Source organism: Mercurialis annua, linkage group LG2, assembly GCF_937616625.2.
Source record: "Mercurialis annua linkage group LG2, ddMerAnnu1.2, whole genome shotgun sequence".
Taxonomy (NCBI): Eukaryota; Viridiplantae; Streptophyta; class Magnoliopsida; order Malpighiales; family Euphorbiaceae; genus Mercurialis; species Mercurialis annua.
In genome coordinates, this window is record NC_065571.1 from 26,869,656 (window position 1) to 26,896,675 (window position 27,020).

The 27,020-nt window shown below is 37.1% G+C and overlaps 2 protein-coding genes across 2 annotated transcripts; both read right to left on the minus strand.

Moving 5' to 3' along the window:
- Positions 1–1,569: 1,569 nt before the first annotated feature.
- On the minus strand, positions 1,570–1,992 carry LOC126668386 (uncharacterized). Its single transcript, XM_050361592.1, has one exon. The coding sequence runs from the start codon at positions 1,990–1,992 to the stop codon at positions 1,570–1,572; it is 423 nt and encodes a 140-aa protein (XP_050217549.1).
- Positions 1,992–5,012, minus strand: LOC126668387 (uncharacterized). Its single transcript, XM_050361593.1, has 3 exons — positions 4,953–5,012; positions 2,652–4,877; positions 1,992–2,603 (listed from the first exon to the last, which is right to left on the minus strand). Exons 1-3 carry the CDS (start codon positions 5,010–5,012, stop codon positions 1,992–1,994), a joined length of 2,898 nt encoding a protein of 965 aa, XP_050217550.1.
- Between the last annotated feature and the right edge of the window lie 22,008 nt (positions 5,013–27,020).

The window sequence follows — 27,020 nt, forward strand, 5'->3', positions numbered from 1 at the left end:
TATAAGAAGGAGCCGAAAGCAAAGAAAGCCAAAGTTGACCTTTCTGGATCTCGCTTATTCGATCCTATCCCCTCTGATCCTGAAATTAATCGTCCTTCCAGAAGAGCTCATTCATCTTCAAGGGGAGATACCCAAACTGGGGGCGATCAGACAGGTGATGAAGGACTCTCTCTCCAGGAAACCTGTTCTTCTCAAAAAAACCCTTCTGAGGTAACCCCAACTATCTTGCATATGCTTACCTTTTCGCCGCTTCCTGCCTTGCTATCGCCTCTAGGTTCAGACCTGGTTAATATTCCAGCACGACTTGCTGCTAAGACTAAGGTACTTCGAATTTGCTTAATATCGCCTTAATTGTAGTCTAGCAACTGATTTTTTATTGTGGAAAAACTTGGCGGATTCTTGATGATACCCCCGTAGACCAGGATGATGTGGCGGCGAAGGCGGCTGTTTTCTTGAACTCGGACAGTGAGGATGAAGATTCGCCTGTTCTTCCGGAGAGTGAAATACATGCGGAAATGAGCAGCGGTCCTTCTGAGAACTAGGGCGATCATCTGGACGTTGTTTCCAAAATGAAGACCCAAGGGACTGCACTCTTCAAATCGCCCCTAGATGTCGAGAAGCTAAAGAAATCTGCTGCTGCGCTAGCCGATGCTCCTTCAGAAGTTGTTGGCGAAAAGGCCCGCTGTGCCATGGTGAGGTTGTTGGCATCTCTTCCGGCCTTCCAGAAAATCTATGACGAATCATCGTCGATTCAGGCCGAGCACGATAAGCTGGTGCTCCAGGAAGCCGAAGCCAGAGAAAAACTGGAAGCGCTCAAGGCAACTGTGAAGTCGGCCGTTTCGACTCTGACAACCGGCTGAAACCATGCTAAAGAACTTCAAGATAAAATTGCTGCAATGAGGTTGGACCTGGAGGCGAAAGAGAAGGGTATCGGCGAGCTGGAGGTTAACATATGCAAAAATTTGCTCGAGAGTGTCGATGTCAAGATGTGTCGAAACGCCCTAAAGCGGAACATCGCCAAAACAAAGCCGAAGGTCGAAGAAGCCCGTGCACAGTTCAGCACTGTTCGTAGTGAAATGGGAGATATATTTAGTCATTTTTAATAATTCCAAGTTTAGAACAATATTTGTTTTACGGTATTTGTAACGTTTGAATATTCATGTCCGTTTGATCGGCCTAGTGGCCGTATCTTTTTGATGTCCTGAACATTGCTTCAGTTGTCGATGTTAATCGGCTGAGAGGCCGAATATTTCTTTACTGCTTACTTTTGTGTTTGTTTTATGTTCCCATCATCATTTTTCATCATGTTATCGGTCTTTGATTAGTCCGATATTATAAACTTGTATTTTTCATAAATCATTACATTAAATTGTTGAGAAAAACGGAGGACCCGTTGAAAAAACTCAACTGTAACAATACATGGCCGAATTGAAAATGATTTCTTCGTGCATCGGCCTCGACAAAGTAAACTACAAATATAATCGGCCGAGGGTAAAACGTTTTATAATCATCGGCATTGATGAAAACACTTATTGGCTGAGAACGTTCGATAAATGCCTGCGGCAGGCATCATTCTTCATCGGCTCCGAATAACGGTCGGTCGATGTTTTCCCAACAGCTGGGAACATATTTTTTCAGAAACTGACCATTAATTCCCCTGTCGTGTTCCTCGCCGTCAATATTCGCCAGTACGTATGCACTGCCTATCAACTTGGTAGTTACGATAAACGGACCTTCCCAGTTCGGACTCCATTTACCAAGTCGCTTGTCTTTATGACCAATAGGTAGGATCGCCTTCCACACCATATCGCCTATGGCAAATGACTTCAGTTTTACCCGCTTATTGTATGCCCTTTCAACCCTTCTTTTATGGGCTTCAAGGTGATCTAATGCTGCCAATCTCTCCTCGTCAAGATCCAAGGAGTCTATCACCATTTTGTCAAAGTAATCCTCTTTGGATAATTTATTCTGGTAAAAAAGGCGAGTAGACATTACAGTAAGCTCCATTGGCAACATTGCATCATACCCATATACCATCCGGAAAGGTGAGGTCCCTGTGGCCGACTTCTGGCTAGTTCTATTCGCCCAAACTGCTTCGGACAAAACACATGCCATTGTCTTGGGTTTTCTTCAATTATCTTCTGAACGATAAGCTTAATAGCCTTGTTCGTCGCCTCGGCCTGTCCGTTGGCTTGTGCATAGTATAGTGTTGAGTGCAGCATTTTGATCTTCATCTGCGAAGCCCACCAAACTATATCACTTCCTGTGAAAATCGTCCCTTGATCAATGGTTATTGATTCGGGTAAGCCATGTCGGTGAACGATGTACTCTTTCAAAAACTTGATCACGGCCTCTTGCGTGGGCAATTTTAGGGGCTTTGCTTCGACCCACTTGGTGAAATAGCAATTAGCGATGATGACGAACGTATGACCATCTGATGAGCCAGGATATATTTTCCCTATGAGGTCGACCGCCCATCCTCTAAATGGCCACGGCTTGATGATGGAATGGAGTTCTTCGTCCGGGACGTGCTGTATCGGGCCACATTTCTGACAGGCTTCGCACCCTTTAGCATATCTTATGCAGTCTTGTTCTATTTTCCGCTAATAGAAGACGTATTTATGGATCAACCATCTCATTCTGGGGCCTGCCTGATGAACGCCCGCTATCCCTTCATGTACTTCGGCCATTGATAACATTGCCTCCTTTGGGCCGATGCATCTGAAGAGTAGCCCTTCAAAACCATTTTTGTATAATTCGCCCGCCAGGACAACGTAGTTTAGGGCAAAGGTCCTTATTCTCCTATTTGCCTGATCTGGTTTTTCAAACCATCTTAAGATTTCGGTCCGCCAATCTTGGGTGATATCCAATTGGTAGACCGAAAAATTCCTTTCGTCGATGGTGATGCCCCCAGTATGGAGATTCGGCGTTTCTCTTTTGATTGCGTCGAACTGGAGATTCATCTTGTACCCATTCTCGTGTTGAGCCCTCTCGGTGTATTCTATCTTTGTATCTTGAAACCCTTCGATCAGGTGCTTTGCCTTGTTGCAATACCTTACTAATAGTTCGGACTCGCACTTGAATTCCCCAATCACTTGTTTGATGACCAACAAAGAATCGCCTCTAACGTCGATTTCTTTTTCCCCCAGCTCGGCCAAAATTTCGAGACCGAATATCAGAGCCTCGTATTCTGCTTGGTTGTTGGTACATTCAAACCAGAGTTTGAACGATAATCGGTAAGATGCCCCCAAGGGCGAGACAATGTGTACTCCGGCGCCTGCCCCCTGGCTAGTTCTGGACCCATCCAACCACATCTCCCATATGTCTATGTCGCAGCAACTAATGGTTTCCTCCTTAAGGGTAATTCTTGGATGATCGGCTAAGAAGTCGGCCAAGGCTTGTCCTTTTACTGCTCTCTGAGGGACGTATACCAACGTAAACTCAGACATAGCGATCGCCCACTTCCCAATCCGATTTCTTAAGTATGGTTTCGACAGAATATACTTAATGATATCGGTCTGGGATAGTACGCATACTACTGCCGGTAACATATAATACCGTAGCTTGCAGCGTGTGAAGTACAAACATAAGAACATCTTTTCTATGTCGGTATAGCAAATCTCCGTATCGGTCAGCCCATGACTTAGATAGTAGACCGCTCTCTCAACCCCGTTGTCCTCTTGGGCGAGCATGCATCCCATGGATTCATGTGCAGCCGATAAGTAAAGCAACATAGGCTTGTTCGGCTTTGGAGGGGTCATGACTGGAGGTTTGGCTAAGTACCCTTTTAAGTCGTCGAACACCTTCTGCTGCTCGTTCGTCCATACCCACTGATCGGTCTCTTTTCCTCGTAGCAGAACACTCCAGCTACGAAGTCGGCCTGCTGTGTTCGCTATAAATCGCCTCAGGAAATTTATTTGACCGTTGAGTCTCTGAAGTTGCTTCTTAGTTTTGGGTGGTTCAGCATTGATGATCGCCTTGGCTTTGTTTTTATATGTCTCTACTCCCCGCTGGTGAACCAAGAAACCCAAGAAGTTCCCGTCCGATACTCCGAATGCACATTTAAAAGGGTTCATTTTTAATCCATTAGCCCGTATGCGTTCGAACCCTATCCTTAGATCGGCCAAATGAACTTCCTCAGTGTTCGACTTTACTACCACGTCGTCGATATACACTTCAAGGCAATCCAGCCCTCTGAACATCTTACTCATCGCCCTTTGGTAGGTCGCACCCGCATTCTTCAAGCCGAAAGGCATAACGACCCACTCATAAGCTCCGATTGGCCTAGGGCATCTAAAAGCTGTTTTAGACACGTCGTCCTTGCTGATCGGTACTTGGTTGTACCCAGAATGTGCATCGAGGAAACTGAGCACTGTGTGCCCTGCTACTCTATCTATTAGCATATCGGCCACCGACATTGGGTATTCGTCCTTAGGCGTGGCTAGGTTGAGGTTTCGAAAATCGACACATACCCTTAGCTTGCCATTCCTTTTCATCACGGGTACGATATTAGACAACCATTCGGTGTACTGAGCCTCTCGAATAAACTTGACATCGTCCAACCGTTTGATTTCATCTTGAATGAGGGTATCTACCTCTCTAGATATTCGTCTGGGGGGTTGTCGGAATGGCGTAAAACCGCTTTTTATAGGGAGCTTGTGTTGTGCGATGTTTGGATCGAGACCCGACATTTCGTCGTACGACCAAGCGAAACAATCACGGAATTCGTTGAGCAGAGCGATCAGCTGTTCCTTAAATTCTGCAGTTAACCCTGCATTGATGTATATAGGTCTGGGCGATTCGACCGTGCCCAAGTTTATTTCTAATAAGTCATCTTGTACCTGGGCGAGATCATCTTCCAGTTTACCCGTTGCTAACTGTATATCCCCAATCTTGAGCGATCATGTTGGGTCTTGATCTTGGTCCTTGTAAATGCATTCGGCCGATGCTACTTCATATAGAGAGGCCAGTTGTTTGATCTTCTCCCATAGTTCCTTATGTCGTGCTATCATTCTAAAAGCTTGATAATGGTGGATCGGCCGTTGCCCCCAAGGGTCATTGATACTGGCCGATCCGAATTGACTAATAGGCGGGGTATGCTCGCCTCCCCTTAAGAACTAAGGGACTGTATGTTTCGCACTTCTTCTTCATATAAACGTGCCTCAAGCACATTATGGTCTTTGCGCGAAGGTGTTGGGATCGCCCTGTACAACTTCGGCTTCGCCGTCCTCTCGCCATATGAACAGCATTTGATGCATGGTGGACAGTATGCACATATTGGAGTGTATCCAATCTCGTCCAAGCAATATGTTGTAGTTGCTCCGGGCGTTGACCACGAAGAATCCCTCTTCGGTCTCTACTCGCCTAACTTTTATCCTGAGAGTAATGTATCCCTCAGCTGGTGTCTCGCCCCCAGGGAAATCGGTCATGTAAACGTCAGTTGGGTCAAGCTGATCTCGGTTTATGCCGAGCTTCTTGAGCATCTTTGCCGATAGTATATTTACCCCAGCTCCGTTATCAATAAGGACCATGTTGACTAATACCCCGTTTAAATCGGCCTTGATATATAGCGGCCGAATATGCCTTATCATCCTCGTTGGGGGTTTACTAAGTGATATTGCTGCCGTGTTATCGACACTATCATCTTCTGGAACGATTACATCGCCTTCCAACGTCGCCTTTTGCCCAGGCTTGCTTCTATAAGAAATAAGAAGTGTGACCACTTTCACTCTGTATTCGTCCTTGACAACCGGGACCCAAGCTTTCAACACCCCTTTTTTGTGCGAGACGATTACCTCACGATCTCTGTATAATTTTTCTTTTAACTGACCGTCTTGGTGGGAAACAAGTACGTCTTTGTAAGATTGTTTCTTGGCAGTATCTGCCTCGCTCTTATGGGCCTCTATCTTTTTAGTCTCGCTGGTCAACTCTTTTGTTCGACCCACTTGCTTTGGGACCCATATCTTTCTTACCTTAGAGGTTCTTCGTTCATGTGGCTCAGCAGTAGTTTCGATCCTAACCCTATTACCCAATCTCTCGGCTATGGTTTTGTCCCCCCTGCTCGGCCTCTGGTGGTATCCGTGCGTTGTGGTTTGCCCTCGACTCTTGCCTCAACCTCTGTATACGCCTCTTTTGGGTTTTCGTCATACAAGGGCTCCCCTCCGTTGGCCGAAATATCCATTTGAACACAGTTTTCTTAGACTCCCGCTGTGGCTGATGCTTCTGCCACTGTTCCGTGGGCGATTTAGGCTTGAATGTCTTAGGATGCTCCCTTAATCTTTTGGCCCTCTTAGCTTTGAAACAAGTACTACATGATGGGCAAGTCATCTCTGCAGTAGGCGAGCTATGGCGTTTCCTCTTCTGTTGCTGAGATCGCCCTTTTTCTTCTCGCCATTTAGAACCATTGGTCTCAACTCTGGGCTTAGGTTTCCTCGGATTCCTCTTGCTCTGTATCTGTCCCTGTTCCAGGAAACTATCGAAGTGAGGCCGAACAGTATTAATGGAGATGTACTTTGCATCGGCCTCTTTTTTGGTAGGAAACAAGAGTTTTCCCTCGTGTATCGCCTTCTGGATCACATTTCTGAAGTTCACACAATTATTCGTGTTGTGCCTCCAGGAAATATGGTATTTGCAGTTATCCTTTCCGACCAGTTCCTCTGCCAGTGGGATGACGTGACTCTCACTGAGGGCGATCTGTCCATCCTTGAACAAGGCATCTAAAATCTCGTCAGCCTTGGTTAGATCGAAGGAGTATTCCTTATGGACCACTGCGGTTTTGTTTTTCTTAACGAAACCTTGCTTTCTTAAGGCCGAACATTCCAGAGGCTTAATTCCTAAGAATTCGGCCATGTTGACTTCATCTTCGGAGCTGCTGTCTTCGCTGTCCGAAACTACGGCCACGTCCAGTTGGTAATTGTAGTAGGTTCCTTTCGAAGCGCCTCGCCTCTGTTCCTTCTCTTGGAGAAGTCTTTCGTAACACGTCAACCGGTTTGTCAGTTCAAATAAGTCACGGAATCGATGACCTTCGAAATGTTCTCTCATGGCGAAGCTCATTCCTCTTACCACCATTGGGACGCAATCGGCCTCAGACATCTTAGTGGAACACCTTGTTCTAAGGTTCCTTAATCGGCCGATGTATTTTTCTGCCGATTCGCTCGGTAATTAAGAAATTCGAGCCAAATCTGTGAGGGTGACATCAGGTGGTGCTCTGTAAAATTCCTCATGGAAGAGGATTTCTTGGTCTTTCCAGGTGTCTATCGAGTTTGACGATAACCTTGAGTACCACGTGAATGCCATCTTGGTTAGAGAGCTGGCGAACAACCGAAGTTTCCAAAAATCATGTGCCGCAGCTTCGCCACATTGGGCTGAAAACCGACTGACATGTTCAACCGTCGATTGTCCCTTTTCTTCGCCCGAGAACAAACTGAATTCGGGTACTTTGTATCCCCTTGGGAAAGGGTATAACTTATCGATCTAGTCTGGATAGGGCTTCATGTATGACGGGCGAGGCATTGGTCTCAGATCTACCCCAAGTCTCTCTAGCATGTCCACAAGTTGCCCCTGGTTGTAAATATTTGGCTCGCCCCCTTCGGAAGTCAAGCGTTCGCCCATATTAGCCTCTTGGGTGTTAGATCCAGTGGCAGCTCCCTGTGGTCTGGGCTTGCCTTGAGGGTTCGAAGTGCTTGCCCCCGGATGATCGGCCCTTCCAGCATATTCGGCCTCATGCCTCGTCAAGAGCTTGACCGATCCATATGTATACCCTAACTTACTGTGTTGCTGCGTTGTTTCGACCGAACCGCCTCGATATCCGAATTGATTCGGTGTTTGGCTTTGTTCGGCCCATCTGTAACCCTGATCAGCAGTGGACTGCTCTGAAAAGAGTCGTCCCAGGTTTTCCATCGCCTTGTTGAGGCCATCTAAATTACCCTGGATCTGCCGTTGGACCGATGTTTGATCGGCCATGATGTTCCTCATCACTTCAGACATCTGGTGCATAGCACCGTCGAACATCTGCTTGTTCTCCTGAGCAATCTCGCCCCTCATAGCCGAAACATCGGCTTGTGATAAAGATGGGCGAGATGGAGGAAGCTGGCGTGAGTAATCCATCTCATCGTCGGTTGCATCATCATTCTTGTCCTTTGGAAGGTTCCCATCGGTGTCCGAAGTATTCGGCACTTTGTTCGATTGGTTCACCTGTTGTTTGTCCTTGGTCATGATTTCAGATTTGTCCGAGTCAGATTCTTCTACTCCGTCACCTCCCTTCAGTTGTTGTCGGCGTATAGACCGAGCGTGCCTGGAATCGTCCTTAAAGTCCGTTTTTGTGCTAACCATAAACTAATTCCCCAGTGAAGTCACCAAAAGATGTTCGCCTGGAAATATTCCGGACTCGAATCTTTGAATTTATAATCGGGATCGGTTTGAGGTTTGATACTTTAACGATATTCACAGGGCTTCTTTGGTTAAAAACACTTAACCACGTGATCTACTAGTAATAATCTGGGAGCTACGAACTCAGGCGAGACTAATACTGAAAACTACTCCTAAATTAAAACAATTCGAGGATTGCGGGATAAAAAGCACTGGGCTTGGTTTTTAATTGATTAATTTGTTGATACAAAAATAATGAATCTCTGAGCTATTTATAGCTCTACATAACCAAGACTCCTAATCTAACTAGAACTAAGATTCTTAAAAGAAAAATACTCCTAATGAGGAACAACTTCTTAATAAAACTAATCTAAACAGACTTTTTATAGGGCCTGATTCCATTGATAAGCACATATGATGCTCTGACCCATATTATTTTTGAGCCGGTGTAAACAGAAAAAAATCTAAATGTTTCACCTTTTTTTGCAATTTAAGCTAAACGTTTACAAAGTTACGAAACAAACCCAAGGGTTTAAAACATTACCAAACAAATTCAAACGTTTAACATTTTTAGTGATTTAAGCCAAACGTTTACAAACGTTATGAAACAAAACCAAGCGTTTCACCTTTTTAGCAATTTAAGCCAAACGTTCACAAACATTACAAAACAAATCCAAGCGTTTCACCTTTTTAGCAGTTTAAGCCAAACACTTACAAACGTTAAGAGACAAATCCAAGCGTTTCATCTTTTTAGCAATTTAAGCCACACGTTTACAAACGTTATGAAATAAATCCAAATGTTTCACCTATTTAGCGACTGAAGCTAAACGTTCACAAACGTTACAAAACAAATCCAAACGTTTCGCCTTATTAGCGATTTAAGCAAAACATTTACAAAGGTTATGAAACAAATCCAAATATTTCACCTGTTTTGCAATTTATGCCAAACCTTTTCAAACGTTACGAAACAAAACCAAAAGTTTACAAACGTTACGAAACAAATCCAAAAGTTTCACCTTTTTAGCAATTTAAGCAAAACGTTTACAAACGTTACGAAACAAAACAAAACGTTTCACCTTTTTAGCGATTTAAGACAAACGTTTACAAACGTTACGAAACAAATCCAAAACTTTTACCTTTTTAGCCATTTAAGCCAAACGTTTACAAATGTTACAAAACAAATCCAAACTTTTCCTCTTTTTAGCCATTTAAGACAAACGTTTGCAAACGTTATATAACAAATCCAAACGTTTCACCTTTCAGCGATATAAACCAAACGTTTCAAAACGTTATGAAACAAATCCAAACATTTCACCTTTTTAGCCATTTAAGCCAAACGTTTACAAACTTTACGAAAGAATCCAAATGTTTCACATTTTTAGCGATTTAATCCAAACATTTACAAACGTCACGAAAGAAATCCAAACGTTTCATATTTTTAGCGATTGAATAGAAACGTTTACAAACGTTACGAAACAAATCCAAACGTTTCCCATATCAAATTAAGCCAAACATTTACAAACGTTACGAAACAAAACCAAGCGTTTCACCTTTTTAGCAATTTAAGCCAAACGTTTACAAACGTTATGAAACCAATCCAAGCATTTCACCTCTTTAGCAATTTAAGCCAAAAGTTTACATACGTTACGAAAGAAATCCAAACATTTCACCTATTTAGCTATTGAAGCTAGACGTTCACAAATGTTATGAAACAAATCCAAACGTTTTACCTTTTTAGCAATTTAAGCCAAATCTTTACAAAGGTTATGAAACAAATTCAAATGTTTCACCTTTTTTGCAATTTAATCCAAACATTTGCATACGTTATGAAACAAAACCAAAAGTTTACAAACATAACGAAACAAATCCAAGCATTTCACCTTTTTAGCAATTTAAGAAAAACGTATACAAACGTTACGAAACAAAACCGAATGTTTCACCTTTTTAGCGATTTAAGCCAAACGTTTTCAAACGTTACGAAACAAATCCAAATGTGTCACCTTTTTAGGGATTTAAGCCAAAGATTTACAAAGGCTATGAAACAAATCCAAATATTTCACCTTTTTTGCAATTTAAGCTAAACGTTTACAAAAGATACGAAAGAAATGCAAACAATTGACCTTTTTTGCTATTTAAGCCAAACGTTTACAAACGAAACAAAACCAAACGTTTCACCTTTTTTGCGATTGAAGCCAAAAGTTTACAAATGCTACGAAACGAATCCGAAAGTTCAACTTTTTTAGCAAATTAAGCCAAACGTTTACAAACGTTTCGAAACAAATCCAATAGTTTCACCTCTTTAGCAATTTAAGCCCAACGTTTACAAACGTTATGAAACAAATCCAAACGTTTCACCTATTTAGCAATTGAAGCCAAACGTTCACAAATGTTACGAAACAAATCCAAATGTTTCACCTTTTTTAGCAATTTAGGCAAACATTTACAAAGATTATGAAACAAATTCAAATGTTTCACATGTTTTGCAATTTAAGCCAAACGTTTGCAAACGTTACAAAACAAAAACAAAAGTTTACAAACGTTACAAAACAAATCCAAGTGTTTCACCTTTTTAGCAATTTAAGAAAAGCGTATACAAACGTGACAAAACAAAACCAAACGTTTCCCCTTTTTAGCGATTTGAGCCAAACGTTTACAAACGTTACGAAACAAATCCAAACGTGTCACCTTTTTAGCAATTTAAACCAAACGTTTACAAACGCTATGAAACGAATCAAAACGTTTCACCTTTTTAGCGATTTAAGCCAAAAGTTTGCAAACATTACGAAACAAATCCAAATGTTTCACCTTTTTAGCGATTTAATCCAAACGTTTACAAATGTTATGAAACGAAATGAAACATTTCACCTTTCTAACGATTTAAGCCAAACGCTTACAAAAGTTACAAAACAAATCCAAACCTTTCACATTTTTAACAATTGAAATGAAATGTTTGCAAACGCTATGAAACAAATCCAAACGTTTCACCTTTTTAGCGATTTAAGCCAAACGTTTGCAAACGTTACGAAACAAATCCAAATGTTTCACCTTTTTAGCGATTTAATCCAAACGTTTACAAATGTTATGAAACAAATTTAAACATTTCACCTTTTTAACGATTTAAGCCAAACGTTTACAAAAGTTACGAAACAAATCCAAACCTTTCACATTTTTAACAATAGAAATGAAATGTTTACAAACGCTATGAAACAAATCCAAACATTTTCCATATCAATTTAAGCCAAACATGTACAAACGTTACGAAACAAAACCAAGCGTTTCACCTTTATAGCAATTTAAGACGAACGTTTACAAATGTTACGAAACAAATCCAAACTTTTCACCTTTTTAGTGATTTAAGCCAAACGTTTACAAACGGTACGAAACAAATCCAAACGTTTCCCCTTTTTAGCGATTTAAGCCGAACGTTTACAAACGCTACGAAACAAATCCAAACATTTCATCTTTTTAGCAATTTTAGCCAAACTTCTACAAACGTTATGAAAAAATCCAAACATTTCACCGTTTTTGCGATTGAAGCGAAACGTTTACAAATGTTACAAAACGAATCCAAACATTCCACCTTTTTAGAAATTTAAGCCAAACGTTTACAAACGTTTCGAAACAAATTCAATCGTTTCGCCTCTTTAGCAATTTAAGCCAAACATTTATAAACGTTAAGAAACAAATCCAAATGTTTCACCTATTTAGCGATTGAAGCCAAACGTTCACAAACGTTACAAAACAAATCCAAACGTTTCACCTATTTAGCAATTTAAGTCAAACATTTACAAAGGTTATGAAACAAATTCAAAATTTTCACCTTTTTTGCAATTTAAACCAAACGTTTGCAAACGTTACGAAACAAAACAAAACGTTTACAAACGTTACGAAACAAATCCAAGCGTTTCACCTTTTTAGCAATTTAAGCAAAACGTATACAAACGTTACGAAATAAAACCAAATGTTTCACCTTTTTAGCGATTTAATCCAAACGTTTACAAACGTTACGAAACAAATCCAAACGTTTCACCTTTTTTTGCAATTTAAGCCAAACGTTTACAAACGTTACGAAACAAAAGAAAAAGTTTAAAACGTTACGAAACAAATCCAAACGTATTACCTTTCTAGCGATTTAAGCCAAACGTTTACAAACGTTACGAATCAAATCCAAACGTTTCTCCATGTTAGCGATTTAAGCCAAACGTTTAAAACGTTACGAAAGAAATGCAAACAATTGACCTTTTTAGCGATTTAAGCCAAACGTTTACAAACGAAACAAAACCAAACGTTTCACCTTTTTTGCGATTGAAGCCAAATGTTTACAAATGTTACGAAACGAATCTGAACGTTCCACTTTTTTAGCAAATTAAGCCCAACGTTTCAAAACAAATCCAATAGTTTTACCTCTTTAGCAATTTAAGCCCAACGTTTACAAACGTTACGAAACAAATCCAAACGTTTCACCTGCTTAGCAATTGAAGCCAAACGTTCACAAACGTTACGGAAAAAATCCAAATGTTTCACCTTTTTAGCAATTTAAGCCAAACATTTACAAAGCTTATGAAACAAATTCAAATGTTTCACATGTTTTGCAATTTAAGCCAAACGTTTGCAAACGTTACAAAACAAAACCAAAAGTTTACAAACGTTACAAAACAAATCCAAGCGTTTCACCTTAATAGCAATTTAAGCAAAACGTATACAAACGTGACGAAACAAAACCAAACGTTCCCCCTTTTTAGCGATTTGAGCCAAACGTTTACAAACGTTACGAAACAAATCCAAACGTGTCACCTTTTTAGCAATTTAAACCAAGCGTTTACAAACGCTATGAAACAAATCAAAACGTTTCACCTTTTTAGCGATTTAAGCCAAACGTTTGCAAACGTTAACAAATCCAAATGTTTCACCTTTTTAGCGATTTAATCCAAACGTTTACAAATGTTAAACAAATTCAAATGTTTCACATGTTTTGCAATTTAAGCTAAACATTTACAAAGCTTATGAAACAAATTCAAATGTTTCACATGTTTTGCAATTTAAGCCAAACGTTTGCAAACGTTACAATACAAAACCAAAAGTTTACAAACGTTATAAAAAAAATCCAAGCGTTTCACCTTTTTAGCAATTTAAGCAAAACGTATACAAACGTGACGAAACAAAACCAAATGTTTCCCCTTTTAAGCGATTTGAGCCAAACGTTTACAAACGTTACGAAACAAATCCAAACGTGTCACCTTTTTAGCAATTTAAACCAAACGTTTACAAACGCTATGAAACAAATCAAAACGTTTCACCTTTTTAGCGATTTAAGCCAAACGTTTGCAAACATTACGAAACAAATCCAAATGTTTCACCTTTTTAGCGATTTAATCCAAACGTTTACAAATGTTATGAAACAAATTGAAACATTTCACCTTTCTAACGATTTAAGCCATACGCTTACAAAAGTTACGAAACAAATCCAAACCTTTCACATTTTTAACAATTGAAATGAAATGTTTACAAACGTTATGAAACAACTCCAAACGTTTTCCATATCAATTTAAGCCAAACATTTACAAACGTTACAAAACAAAACCAAGCGTGTCACCTTTATAGCAATTTAAGACGAACGTTTACAAACGTAACGAAACAAATCCAAACTTTTCACCTTTTTAGTGATTTAAGCCAAACGTTTACAAACGGTACGAATCAAATCCAAACGTTTCACCTTTTTAGCGATTTAAGCTGAACATTTACAAACGCTATGAAACAAATCTAAACGTTTCACCTTTTTAGCAATTTAAGCCAAACTTTTACAAACGTTATGAAAAAAATACAAACATTTCACCTTTTTAGCGATTGGAGCCAAACGTTTACAAATGTTACGAAACAAATCAGAACATTCCACCTTTTTAGAAATTTAAGCCAAACGTTTACAAACGTTTCGAAACAAATTCAATCGTTTCGCCTCTTTAACAATTTAAGCCAAACCTTTATAAACGTTACGAAACAAATCCAAATGTTTCACCTATTTAGCGACTGAAGCCAAACGTTCACAAACGTTACAAAACAAATCCAAACGTTTCACCTTTTTAGCTATTTAAGTCAAACATTTACAAAGGTTATGAAACAAATTCAAAATTTTCACCTTTTTTGCAATTTAAACCAAACGTTTGCAAACGTTACGAAACAAATCCAAGCGTTTCACCTTTTTAGCAATTTAAGCAAAACGTATACAAACGTTACGAAATAAAACCAAATGTTTCACCTTTTTAGCGATTTAATCCAAACGTTTACAAACGTTACGAAACAAATCCAAACGTTTCACCTTTTTCGCAATTTAAGCCAAACGTTTACAAACGTTACGAAACAAAAGCAAAAGTTTAAAACGTTACGAAACAAATCCAAATGTTTTACCTTTCTAGCGATTTAAGCCAAACGTTTACAAATGCTACGAAACAAATCCAAACGTTTCCCCTTTTAAGCGATTTGAGCCAAACGTTTACAACGCTACGAAACAAATCCAAATGTTTCCCCTTTTAAGCGATTTGAGCCAAACGTTTACAAACGTTACGAAACAAATTCAAATGTGTCACCTTTTTAGCAATTTAAACCAAACGTTTACAAACGCTATGAAACAAATCAAAACGTTTCACCTTTTTAGCGATTTAAGCCAAACGTTTGCAAACATTACGAAACAAATCCAAATGTTTCACCTTTTTAGCGATTTAATCCAAACGTTTACAAATGTTATGAAACAAATTCAAACATTTCACCTTTCTAACGATTTAAGCCAAACGCTTACAAAAGTTACGAAACAAATCCAAAACTTTCACATTTTTAACAATTGAAATGAAATGTTTACAAACGTTATGAAACAACTCCAAACGTTTTCCATATCAATTTAAGCCAAACATTTACAAACGTTACGAAACAAAACCAAGCGTGTCACCTTTATAGCAATTTAAGACGAACGTTTACAAACGTAACGAAACAAATCCAAACTTTTCACCTTTTTAGTAATTTAAGCCAAACGTTTACAAACGGTACGAAACAAATCCAAACGTTTCACCTTTTTAGCGATTTAAGCTGAACATTTACAAACGCTACGAAACAAATCTAAACGTTTCACCTTTTTAGCAATTTAAGCCAAACTTTTACAAACGTTATGAAAAAAATACAAACATTTCACCTTTTTAGCGATTGAAGCCAAACGTTTACAAATGTTACGAAACAAATCAGAACATTCCACCTTTTTAGAAATTTAAGCCAAACGTTTACAAACATTTCGAAACAAATTCAATCGTTTCGCCTCTTTAGCAATTTAAGCCAAACGTTTATAAACGTTACGAAACAAATCCAAATGTTTCACCTATTTAGCGACTGAAGCCAAACGTTCACAAACGTTACAAAACAAATCCAAACGTTTCACCTTTTTAGCAATTTAAGTCAAACATTTACAAAGGTTATGAAACAAATTCAAAATTTTCACCTTTTTTGCAATTTGAACCAAACGTTTGCAAACGTTACGAAACAAATCCAAGCGTTTCACCTTTTTAGCAATTTAAGCAAAACGTATACAAACGTTACGAAATAAAACCAAATGTTTCACCTTTTTAGCGATTTAATCCAAACGTTTACAAACGTTACGAAACAAATCCAAACGTTTCACCTTTTTCGCAATTTAAGCCAAACGTTTACAAACGTTACGAAACAAAAGCAAAAGTTTAAAACGTTACGAAACAAATCCAAATGTTTTACCTTTCTAGCGATTTAAGCCAAACATTTACAAACATTACGAAACAAATCCAAACGTTTCTCCATGTTAGCGATTTAAGCCAAACGTTTAAAACGTTACGAAATTGACCTTTTTAGCGATTTAAGCCAAACGTTTACAAACGAAACAAAACCAAACGTTTCACCTTTTTTGCGATTGAAGCGAAACGTTTACAAATGTTACGAAACGAATCCGAAAGTTCCACTTTTTTTAGCAAATTAAGCCAAACGTTTACAAACGTTTCGAAAGAAATCCAATGTTTCACCTCTTTAGCAATTTAAGCCCAATGTTTACAAACGTTATGAAACAAATCCAAACGTTTCACCTATTTAGCAATTGAAGCCAAACGTTCACATACGTTACGAAACAAATCCAAATGTTTCACCTTTTTAGCAATTGAAGCCAAACATTTACAAAGCTTATGAAACAAATTCAAATGTTTCACATGTTTTGCAATTTAAGCCAAACGTTTGCAAACATTACAAAACAAAACCAAAAGTTTACAAACGTTACAAAACAAATACAAGCGTTTCACCTTTTTAGCAATTTAAGCAAAACGTATACAAACGTGACGAAACAAAACCAAACGTTTCCCCGTTTTAGCGATTTGAGCCAAACGTTTACAAACGTTACGAAACAAATCCAAACGTGTCACCTTTTTAGCAATTTAAACCAAACGTTTACAAACGCTATGAAACAAATCAAAACGTTTCACCTTTTTAGCGATTTAAGCCAAACGTTTGCAAACGTTACGAAACAAATCCAAATGTTTCACCTTTTTAGTGATTTAATCCAAACGTTTACAAATGTTATGAAACAAATTCAAACATTTCATCTTTTTAACGATTTAAGCCAAACGTTTACAAAATTTACGAAACAAATCCAAACCTTTCACATTTTTGACAATTGAAATGAAATGTTTACAAACGTTATGAAACAAATCCAAACGTTTTCCATATCAATTTAAGCCAAACATTTACAAACGTTACGAAACAAAACCAAACGTTTCACCTTTATAGCAATTTAAGACGAACGTTTACAAACGCTACGAAACAAATCCAAACTTTTCACCTTTTTAGTGATTTAAGCCAAACGTTTACAAACGGTACGAAACAAATCCAAATGTTTCACCTTTTTAGCGATTTAAGCCGAACGTTTACAAATGCTACGAAACAAATCCAAACGTTTCACCTTTTTAGCAATTTAAGCCAAACTTTTACAAACGTTATGAAAAAAATCCAAACATTTCACCTTTTTTGCGATTGAAGCAAAACATTTACAAATGTTACGAAACAAATCCAAACATTCCACCTTTTTAGAAATTTAAGCCAAACGTTTACAAACGTTTCGAAACAAATTCAATCGTTTCGCCTCTTTAGCAATTTATGCCAAATGTTTATAAACGTTACGAAACAAATCCAAATGTTTCACCTATTTAGCGATTGAAGCCAAACATTCACAAACATTACAAAACAAATCCAAACGTTTCACCTTTTTAGCAATTTAAGTCAAACAGTTACAAAGGTTATGAAACAAATTCAAAATTTTCACCTTTTTTGCAATTTAAACCAAACGTTTGCAAACGTTACGAAACAAAACAAAACGTTTACAAAAGTTACGAAACAAATCCAAGCGTTTCACCTTTTTAGCAATTTAAGCAAAACGTATACAAACGTTACGAAATAAAACCAAATGTTTCACCTTTTTAGCGATTTAATCCAAACGTTTACAAACGTTACGAAACAAATTCAAACGTTTCTCCATGTTAGCAATTTAAGCCAAACGTTTAAAACGTTTCAAAAGAAATGCAAACAATATACCTTTTTAGCGATTTAAGCCAAACGTTTACAAACGTTACGAAAAAAATCCAAACGTTTCTCCATGTTAGCGATTTAAGCCAAACGTTTAAAACGTTTCGAAAGAAATGCAAACAATATACCTTTTTAGCGATTTAAGCCAAACGTTTACAAACGAAACAAAACCAAACGTTTCACCTTTTTTGCGATTGAAGCCAAACGTTTACAAATGTTACGAAACGAATCCGAACGTTCCACTTTTTTAGAAAATTAAGCCAAACGTTTACAAACGTTTCGAAACAAATCCAATAGTTTCACATCTTTAGCAATTTAAGCCCAACGTTTACAAACGTTACGAAACAAATCCAAACGTTTCACCTATTTAGCAATTAAAGCCAAACGTTCACAAACGTTACGAAACAAATCTAAATGTTTCACCTTTTTAGCAATTTAAGCCAAACATTTACAAAGCTTATGAAACAAATTCAAATGTTTAACATGTTGTGCAATTTAAGCCAAACGTTTGCAAACGTTATAAAACAAAACCAAAAGTTTACAAACGTTACAAAACAAATCCAAGCCTTTCACCTTTTTAGCAATTTAAGCAAAACGTATACAAACGTGACGAAACAAAACCAAACGTTTCCCCTTTTTAGCGATTTGAGCCAAACGTTTACAAACGTTACGAAACAAATCCAAACGTGTCACCTTTTTAGCAATTTAAGCCAAACGTTTACAAACGCTGTGAAACAAATCAAAACGTTTCACCTTTTTGACGATTTAAGTCAAACGTTTGTAAACGTTACGAAACAAATCCAAATGTTTCACCTTTTTAGCGATTTAATCCAAACATTTACAAATGTTATGAAACAAATTCAAACATTTCACCTTTCTAACGATTTAAGCCAAACGCTTACAAAAGTTTACGAAACAAATCCAAACCTTTCACATTTTTAACAATTGAAATGAAATGTTTGCAAACGTTATGAAACAAATCCAAACGTTTTCCATATCAATTTAAGCCAAACATTAACAAACGTTACGAAACAAAACCAAGCGTTTCACCTTTATAGCAATTTCAGACGAACGTTTACAAGTGTTACGAAACAAATCCAAACATTTCACCTTTTTAGTGATTTAAGCCAGACGTTTACAAACAGTACGAAACAAATCCAAACATTTCACCTTTTTAGCGATTTAAGCCGAACGTTTACAAACGCTACGAAACAAATCCAAACGTTTCACCTTTTTAGCAATTTAAGCCAAACTTTTACAAACGTTATGAAAAAAATCCAAACATTTCACCTTTTTTGCGATTGAAGCCAAACGTTTACAAATGTTACGAAACAAATCCAAACATTCCACCTTTTTAGAAATTTAAGCCAAACGTTTACAAACGTTTCGAAACAAATTCAATCGTTTCGCCTCTTTAGCAATTTAAGCCAAACGTTTATAAACGTTACGAAACAAATCCAAATGTTTCACCTATTTAGCGATTGAAGCCAAACGTTCACAAACGTTACAAAACAAATCCAAACGTTTCACCTTTTTAGCAATTTAAGTCAAACATTTACAAAGGTTATGAAACAAATTCAAAATTTTCACCTTTTTTGCAATTTAAACCAAACGTTTGCAAACGTTACGAAACAAAACAAAACGTTTATAAATGCTACGAAACAAATACAAGCGTTTCACCTTTTTAGCAATTTAAGCTAAACGTATACAAACGCTAAAAAATGAAACCAAATGTTTCACCTTTTTAGCGATTTAATCCAAACGTTTACAAACGTTACGAAACAAATCCAAACGTTTCACCTTTTTCGCAATTTAAGCCAAACGTTTACAAACATTACGAAACAAATCCAAAAGTATCCTCTTTATAGCAATTTAAGCCAAACGTTTGCAAACGTTACAAAACAAATCCAAACATTTCACCTTTTTAGCGATATAAGCCAAACGTTTACAAACATTATGAAACAAATTCAAATATTTCACCTTTTTACGGATTTAAGCCAAACGTTTACAAACGTTACGAAACAAATCCAAGCGTTTCACCTTTTTACGGATTTAAGCCAAAAGTTTACAAACGTTACGAAACAAATCCAAACGTTTCACATTTTTAGCAATTGAAATGAAACGCTTACAAACGCTACGAAACAAATCCAAACGTTTCCCATATAAATTTAAGCCAAACATTTACAAACGTTACGAGACAAAACCAAGCGTTTCATATTTTTAGCAATTTAAGCCAAACGTTTACAAACGTTACGAACAAATCCAAACTTTTCACATTTTTACCGATTTAAGCCAAACGTTTACAAACGGTACGAAACAAATCCAAACGATTCACCTTTTTAGCGATTTAAACCAAACATTTTCAAACGCTACAAAACAAATCCATACGTTTCACCTTTTTAGCAATTTAAGCCAAACGTTTACAAAGGTTAGGAAACAAATCGAAACGTTTCACCTTTTAATCGATTTTAGCAAAACGTTTGCCAAACGTTACGAAACAAATCCAAACGTTTCCCCTTTTTAGCGGTTTAAGCCAAAACGTTTATAAACGTTATGAAAAAATCCAAACATTTCACCTTTTTAGCTATTTAAGCCAAAAGTATACAAACGTTACGAAAAATCCAAACGTTTCCCCTTTTTAGCGATTTCGGCCAAACGTAATCACAAACGTTACGAAACAAATTCAAACGTTTTACATTTTTTAGCGATTTAAGCCAAACATTTACAAACGTTACGAAACAAAACCAAACGTTTCACCTTTTTAGCGATTTAATCCAAACGTTTGCAAACGTTACGACACAAATCCAAACATTTCACTTTTCTAGCGATTTCAGTCAAATGTTTACAAATGTTATGAAAGAAATTCAAACATTTCACCTTTTTGGCGATTTAAGCCAAACGTTTACAAACGTTACGAAAAAATCCAAACGTTTCACCTTTTTACGGATTTAAGCGAAACGTTAACAAAGTTACGAAACAAATCCAAACGTTTCACATTTTTAGCGATTGAAATGAAACATTTACAAACGTTACGAAACAAATCCAAACGTTTCCCATATCAATTTAAACCAAACATTTACAAACATTAAGAAACAAAACCAAGAGTTTCACCTTTTTTAGAAATTTAAGCCAAACATTTACAAAACGTTACGAAACAAATCCAAGCTTTTCACCTTTTTAGCGATTTAAGCAAAACGTTTACAAACGGTACAGAACAAATCCAAATGTTTCACCTTTTTAGTGATTTAAGGAAAATGTTTTCAAACGCTACGAAACAAATCTAAACGTTTCACCTTTTTAGCAATTTAAGCCAAACGTTTACAAACGTTATGAAACAAATCCAAACGTTTCACCTTTTTAGCGGTTTAAGCCAAACGTTTGCAAACGTTACGAAACAAATCCAAATGTTTCCCCTTTTTATCAATTTAACCCAAACGTTTCCAAACGTTATGAAACAAATCCAAGCATTTCACCTTTTTAGCTATTTAAGCCAAACGTTTACAAATGTTGCGAAAAAATCCAAACGTTTCACCTTTTTAGCGATGTAAGCCAAACGTTTACAAACGTTACGAAACAAAACCAAACATTTAAAACATTACCAAACAAATTCAAACGTTTGCAATTTTTAGCGATTTAAGCCAAACGTTTACAAATGTTACGAAACAAAACCAAGCGTTTCACCTTTTTAGCAATTTACGCCAAACGTTCACATACACAACAAAACAAATCCAAGCATTTCCCCTTTTTTGCAATTTAGGTCAAACGTTTGCAAACTCTACAAAACAAATCCAAGTTTTTCACCTTTTTAGAAATTTAAGCCAAACGTTTACAAACGTTACGAAACAAATCCAAACGTTTCAGCCTTTTAGTGATTGAAGCCAAACGTTTACAAACGTTACGAAACAAATCCAAATGTTTCACCTTTTTAGCGATTTAAGCAAAACATTTACAAAGTTTATGAAACAAATCCAAATGTTTCACCTTTTTAGCGATTTATGCCAAATTTGTCACGACCCAAAATATTGAGCCGAGACTAGCGCTAGGGAATGGGAGTGGTAGCTCCGAAACCCGTAGGAAACCTAAAACTAGTAATAATTTTTCGCAACTAAAAGAATAATATTATATATAAAACATTTTCAGAAAAACTGTTTTAGATAATACAATTATAAATATTAAAGTATCATATTATAGTTTACATTCAATTTAATTATTTGAAATCAATCCTTATATTGAAGCCTACTGACTACTCCAGCTCTAGGAATTCATACTTGTGCAAGTCCAAAGACTTCTGGCACAATGAAGATGGTTTGTCTTATCCGACTCCGACTACCTGCAAACATCAGAGTGAGGGGTCAGTATTTGGGAAAATACTGACTGAGTTTGCAAGTTACTAATGGTATTATCAAAATATAGCATCGCATGCTTAATACGTATGTAAATTCCATACATGATATATGTACACAGCAAACATTTCTAAGTAACAGACTCTATCGAAACTCTAATCCTTGATTTGCCAAACGTATATAATTGAATAAACCTGATCCAAATGGTCCGACCCGGGAGTGTTTACACTCAACCACGTCAGTCGCGACCAATCTCTTAATTCCAAAGTGTGAGTCCAACTCACTAGTGGGTCCAACCCACTAGATACGGGGATCAGGTTACTTTAACCGAGTTCACTCACGTGGGGCTCAGGTTATTCTAACCGAGTTCACTCTCGTATCGCAAAGTTATTCAAATTCTCGTAATTGTGCGTATCTTATCTTATCACAAACAATCTAATTACACTAGACTGACTCACTAGTAATCTCATAGCCAATTGACACTCAATAGGTAATTGGTCTCTTCGGACCGCACACTAGATACTCATATTCAGAACAACGAATACAACATCATTCATATAATTAAATTCATCAAACATAATATGTTATACAAGGAATTCATCTTCATGCAATGTATTGATAATAATATTCATAATATATGAAAATAACTTTTTTATAATAATAATTCGCAAAAGTAAATTGCCACTCACAGTGACCGCTATCCAAAACTGCATTATCATCGTCCGATCACGTAGGTTCCGTGCATTGTTTGATCTCGTAGCTACTCTAGCTCGACGGCATGGTAGCCTGACGATACATCCATTTACTATTCAAATCATATATACGTTTAATTCATAAACGTAATCTTAATGCTAAAACTCTAAGTTATAAACTTAGATTAATTCTATCTTAACATGGTTTGTAACCTCGTTAATCATTTACTCATTTGATACCATTCGTTGTACTCAACGAATCGATGAAACTTCGTTAGAAGCATCCATTTAGGAACCCTAATTCGAATTGTCAAGTTTGACTATCATTTCTTTCGTTTTCGGAGTCCACTGAGTGTTTTCGTGTTGGGGTAGGTCGTGTCGGACCTCGACACGACAAGCGGGGGTTGACGGTGGCTAGGCACATCGTGCCTAGCCTCTCTCACGTCCCTCCTCCGTCGTTTTTCTCACCAAACTCCACCCAAAATCATCCCGTTATGCTTAGGTAAAAATATACCTCAAAACCCAACTCCGAAACGCTTAAAAACAACGGTTTTAACATGTTTTTAGTGAGTTCGATCCAAACCGCAACGGTATAACATAAACAGCCAACTATTCATCAATTCTCACAACAAAAACGTCGACCTTACCTTAATTTGAAGCTCAAAGATGATAGAGAATTGAATTCTTTATCCATTGGCGCGAGAATCGCTCGATTCGGACGAGAAACGGCGAAACGGCGGCGGATCGACAATGATCGTTATTTTCATTAATCTGTTTCTTTTCCTTCCTCTCGATTCTTCTTTGCCCTTCCTGATTCTTATATATATATTGGCCAAAAGGTCACTTTGATCCCTCACTTCTTTAACTTAAACCATTTCTCTTTTAAACTTTCTAATTTACCAAATGGTTAAGTTATCCTTTTAAATAGATTACTTATGTATCATTTATATCCATATAAATAATACTAACTAAAAATTATTATTTTCCGTCAATAATCTTTTAATTACTATTCTCGAGATTTAATTGGCTAATTTGCACTTTGGTCCTTGAACTTTTTAAAAGTTGCAACTTAGGCCAAAACGTATCCGCGTCCAAATTTTAAAAGGTTTCTGATTGACCCGAAACTTTTACCACAGATACTATAAAATATTTCGGGGACCTTGGCGAAATAATTTTCATTTCGAGATTTATATGGTTAAATTACCACTTTAGTCCCTGAACTCTAGTTTAGGACTTTTCTTGACATTTTTCCTTTTAATTTAAATTCCAACTTTATAAATGGAATATGATATTAAATTCAAATAATTTCTTGGAAATTATTTCCGATATCGCCACCCTGGCGAATCAGAACTGGACACTTGGTCCAATTAAATACTTAAATATTTTGGGGTATTACATTCTTTCCCCATATAAAAATTCGTCCACGAATTTTCATATTCCTTTCTTACTTTAATCCCCTTTACATCTAGAAGTTTTTTTTATAATAGGGATATCGTGTTTGTCTTACGACACTGGTCAGCGCAAGAAATCGTCATTCCAATTTCTATACTTCTTGCACTTTGATGTCAGTTATCACTGACAACTTTACTTTTGATTTCTTCTCTTTGAACTTTCAGTTCCTTACCGATATCCAATGGTAGTTTGTCTTAATGACATCAGATAACTAAAGATGATAATCTTTGTCACTCGACATCTTCCTTTTATGACGATACTAGTCGTATTCATATGTACTTACTATTCTTCGTTCTTGATTCTGTACTTTTGTTTAATACGTCTAATCCTATCATCGTTCCTTATTGAGTAATGTGAATACTCAATTAGCTCATGTTTCTTTATTTGTCTAGTCTCTTTCATATGGCCGTCATCACGGCCATATCTTTATTTATCATCGTACTGGGATCTTCATCCTATTATCCGTTATCCTCTTTGGTCTCGTTACTTCACTTTTCGTACGGAATTTCCTTTGTTATCGCCACTTATCATGATTATCCATGAGGTGAATCCTCATGACGTATCCTTATAAGGTCTGTGTTTATTTTCCTTGTAGGGTTTTCATGCCTTACTTCTTGTGTCAACATATATCTCGTATGTTTATTGACCTACTTCATTTTCTTCAGCGTGACGCATCATTTTTGAAACGCCTTGTCCTTTCTTACTTCACATCGATATGTTTCATCAATCTGGTTTTCAACCAGATAAGATTATCATATTGGTCGCTAAATTCTTATCTTAATAAGACAGCGTATGACCAATGCTCTATAAGCTTTCTTTGCTTATAATCTTTAAATGAGGATCTTAATCCTCTTCCAATTATATACTTTACATCAGAATGTCCTCTGATGACGTCGTTACTTGCTTTATGCTTGATTTTTTTATTCACCATCCTTTCTCATTTCATCTATGCTTTTCTTTTTCTCTGTTGTCTTCTTGACATTATTCGTCTTTTAACCTTCAAAGATGCTTTTAGCATTTATCGTCATAATCCAACTCTTTCTTATCTATATCTTCCTTCCAATTCTCAATCTTTGTTTGAATCTTAAGTTCCAAATCATTTCTCTTTACTATCATGTAGTGTTAAGTTTACTTCTCATTACTATCCACAATCTCACTATTCCACTTGTTATTTCTACTTTTGTCCATATCGTAGATATACTTCTTTGTAACTTTTCTTTGACTTCTTGTCCTTAGTCAACCAATAGGATCAATAGTCTAAATGCTATGAACCTATGGTATTTTTCTTGCGTTTCTTATTCATGCTCTTATCGTGTTTCTTGATTATCTTATATTGCATTCTTTGCTTTCTTCCTCGGCGCATCTTGTCCATCGTGTACTACTTGCTTTTAATATCCACAACATCGATCATCAATAGAGAGTTGTGGCCTTTTTTGTCTAAATTTTCCAATATAGTGGGTGTTCAATCATATATGTATTGTCTTATCGTATCGTACTAACATTATGGCCATCTGTAAAGACGATCATATGATGGTATCACCTCTATTGTATCTCACATTTCTGATATTTCTTGTTTCAACACTCTTAATGTCGATCACCGAATGAATGATGGGTAACAATCTATTTGTCTGAATTATCGACGTAGTGCGCTCTTGATTACTTACATATTGTTCTATTGTACCTCTACTGACATCTTAACTGTCAGTGAATTCGATCCTATGTCTCTGTCCTCTTTATCATTCTTTGTTTCTATGTGTCCGCGACTACATAGATTTCCATTTCTCTAATCTCCTTGTCAACTCTGCACATGACTTTTCTCTTTTTCTTTTTCTTCGATCATTTTTATCGAGTTCCTTGCGTCATTCGTAGGTTATCCGTACTTTCCTTAACTCTGATTATTTTATTATACACGTCATGTACCTTTGGGATTACCTCGACCATACGCAAAAAGTTAGTGGGATACAGTCCCATTGGTAGCATTTCTCATGAGAAGGAGCACATTTGCTTCCCAACCTGATTCAAGGCCACTTATGCCTGACCATAGGCTATCTCTGCATCCTCCCTCAGATTGCGAAATTTCCGTACACTGAATCAGAAATACTCACTCCGGCACTTTTCGACATCAGACTCGTCTGATACTCTTCTTTCCCGAAGTTCTCTTCCTGAAGATCTTCTTGTGGGACACATCTTAATCCTTTAAGGATCATAATCAATCTTCTGTATCGATCACATTAATCTTTATTTGATCTAACTTGAAGTCTAAGGTTTAGCACTTCACAAGTATCCATTACATTTGTACCTTTTTCAGCCTACTATTTCGCTTCATAATCGAAACCTTAAGGTGGAAGTTTCGACTCTTAATCCATTGATTGCAGTTCTTGTCGTTCATCTCTCGATCTTTTTTATTGTATACTTCGATTATTCATTTTCGTCATATCTTCTTATCTAAGTATCTTGATCTTTCCCGGCTATCCTTAACCGTAACTAATGGTAGAAAGAATTCCCCAAGTCGGGTCACAAACTTAATTCATACTATCTGATCTATCACCGCTCTAATTGCTTGTCAAACTAATCATGGGTTTAAACTTTTCAT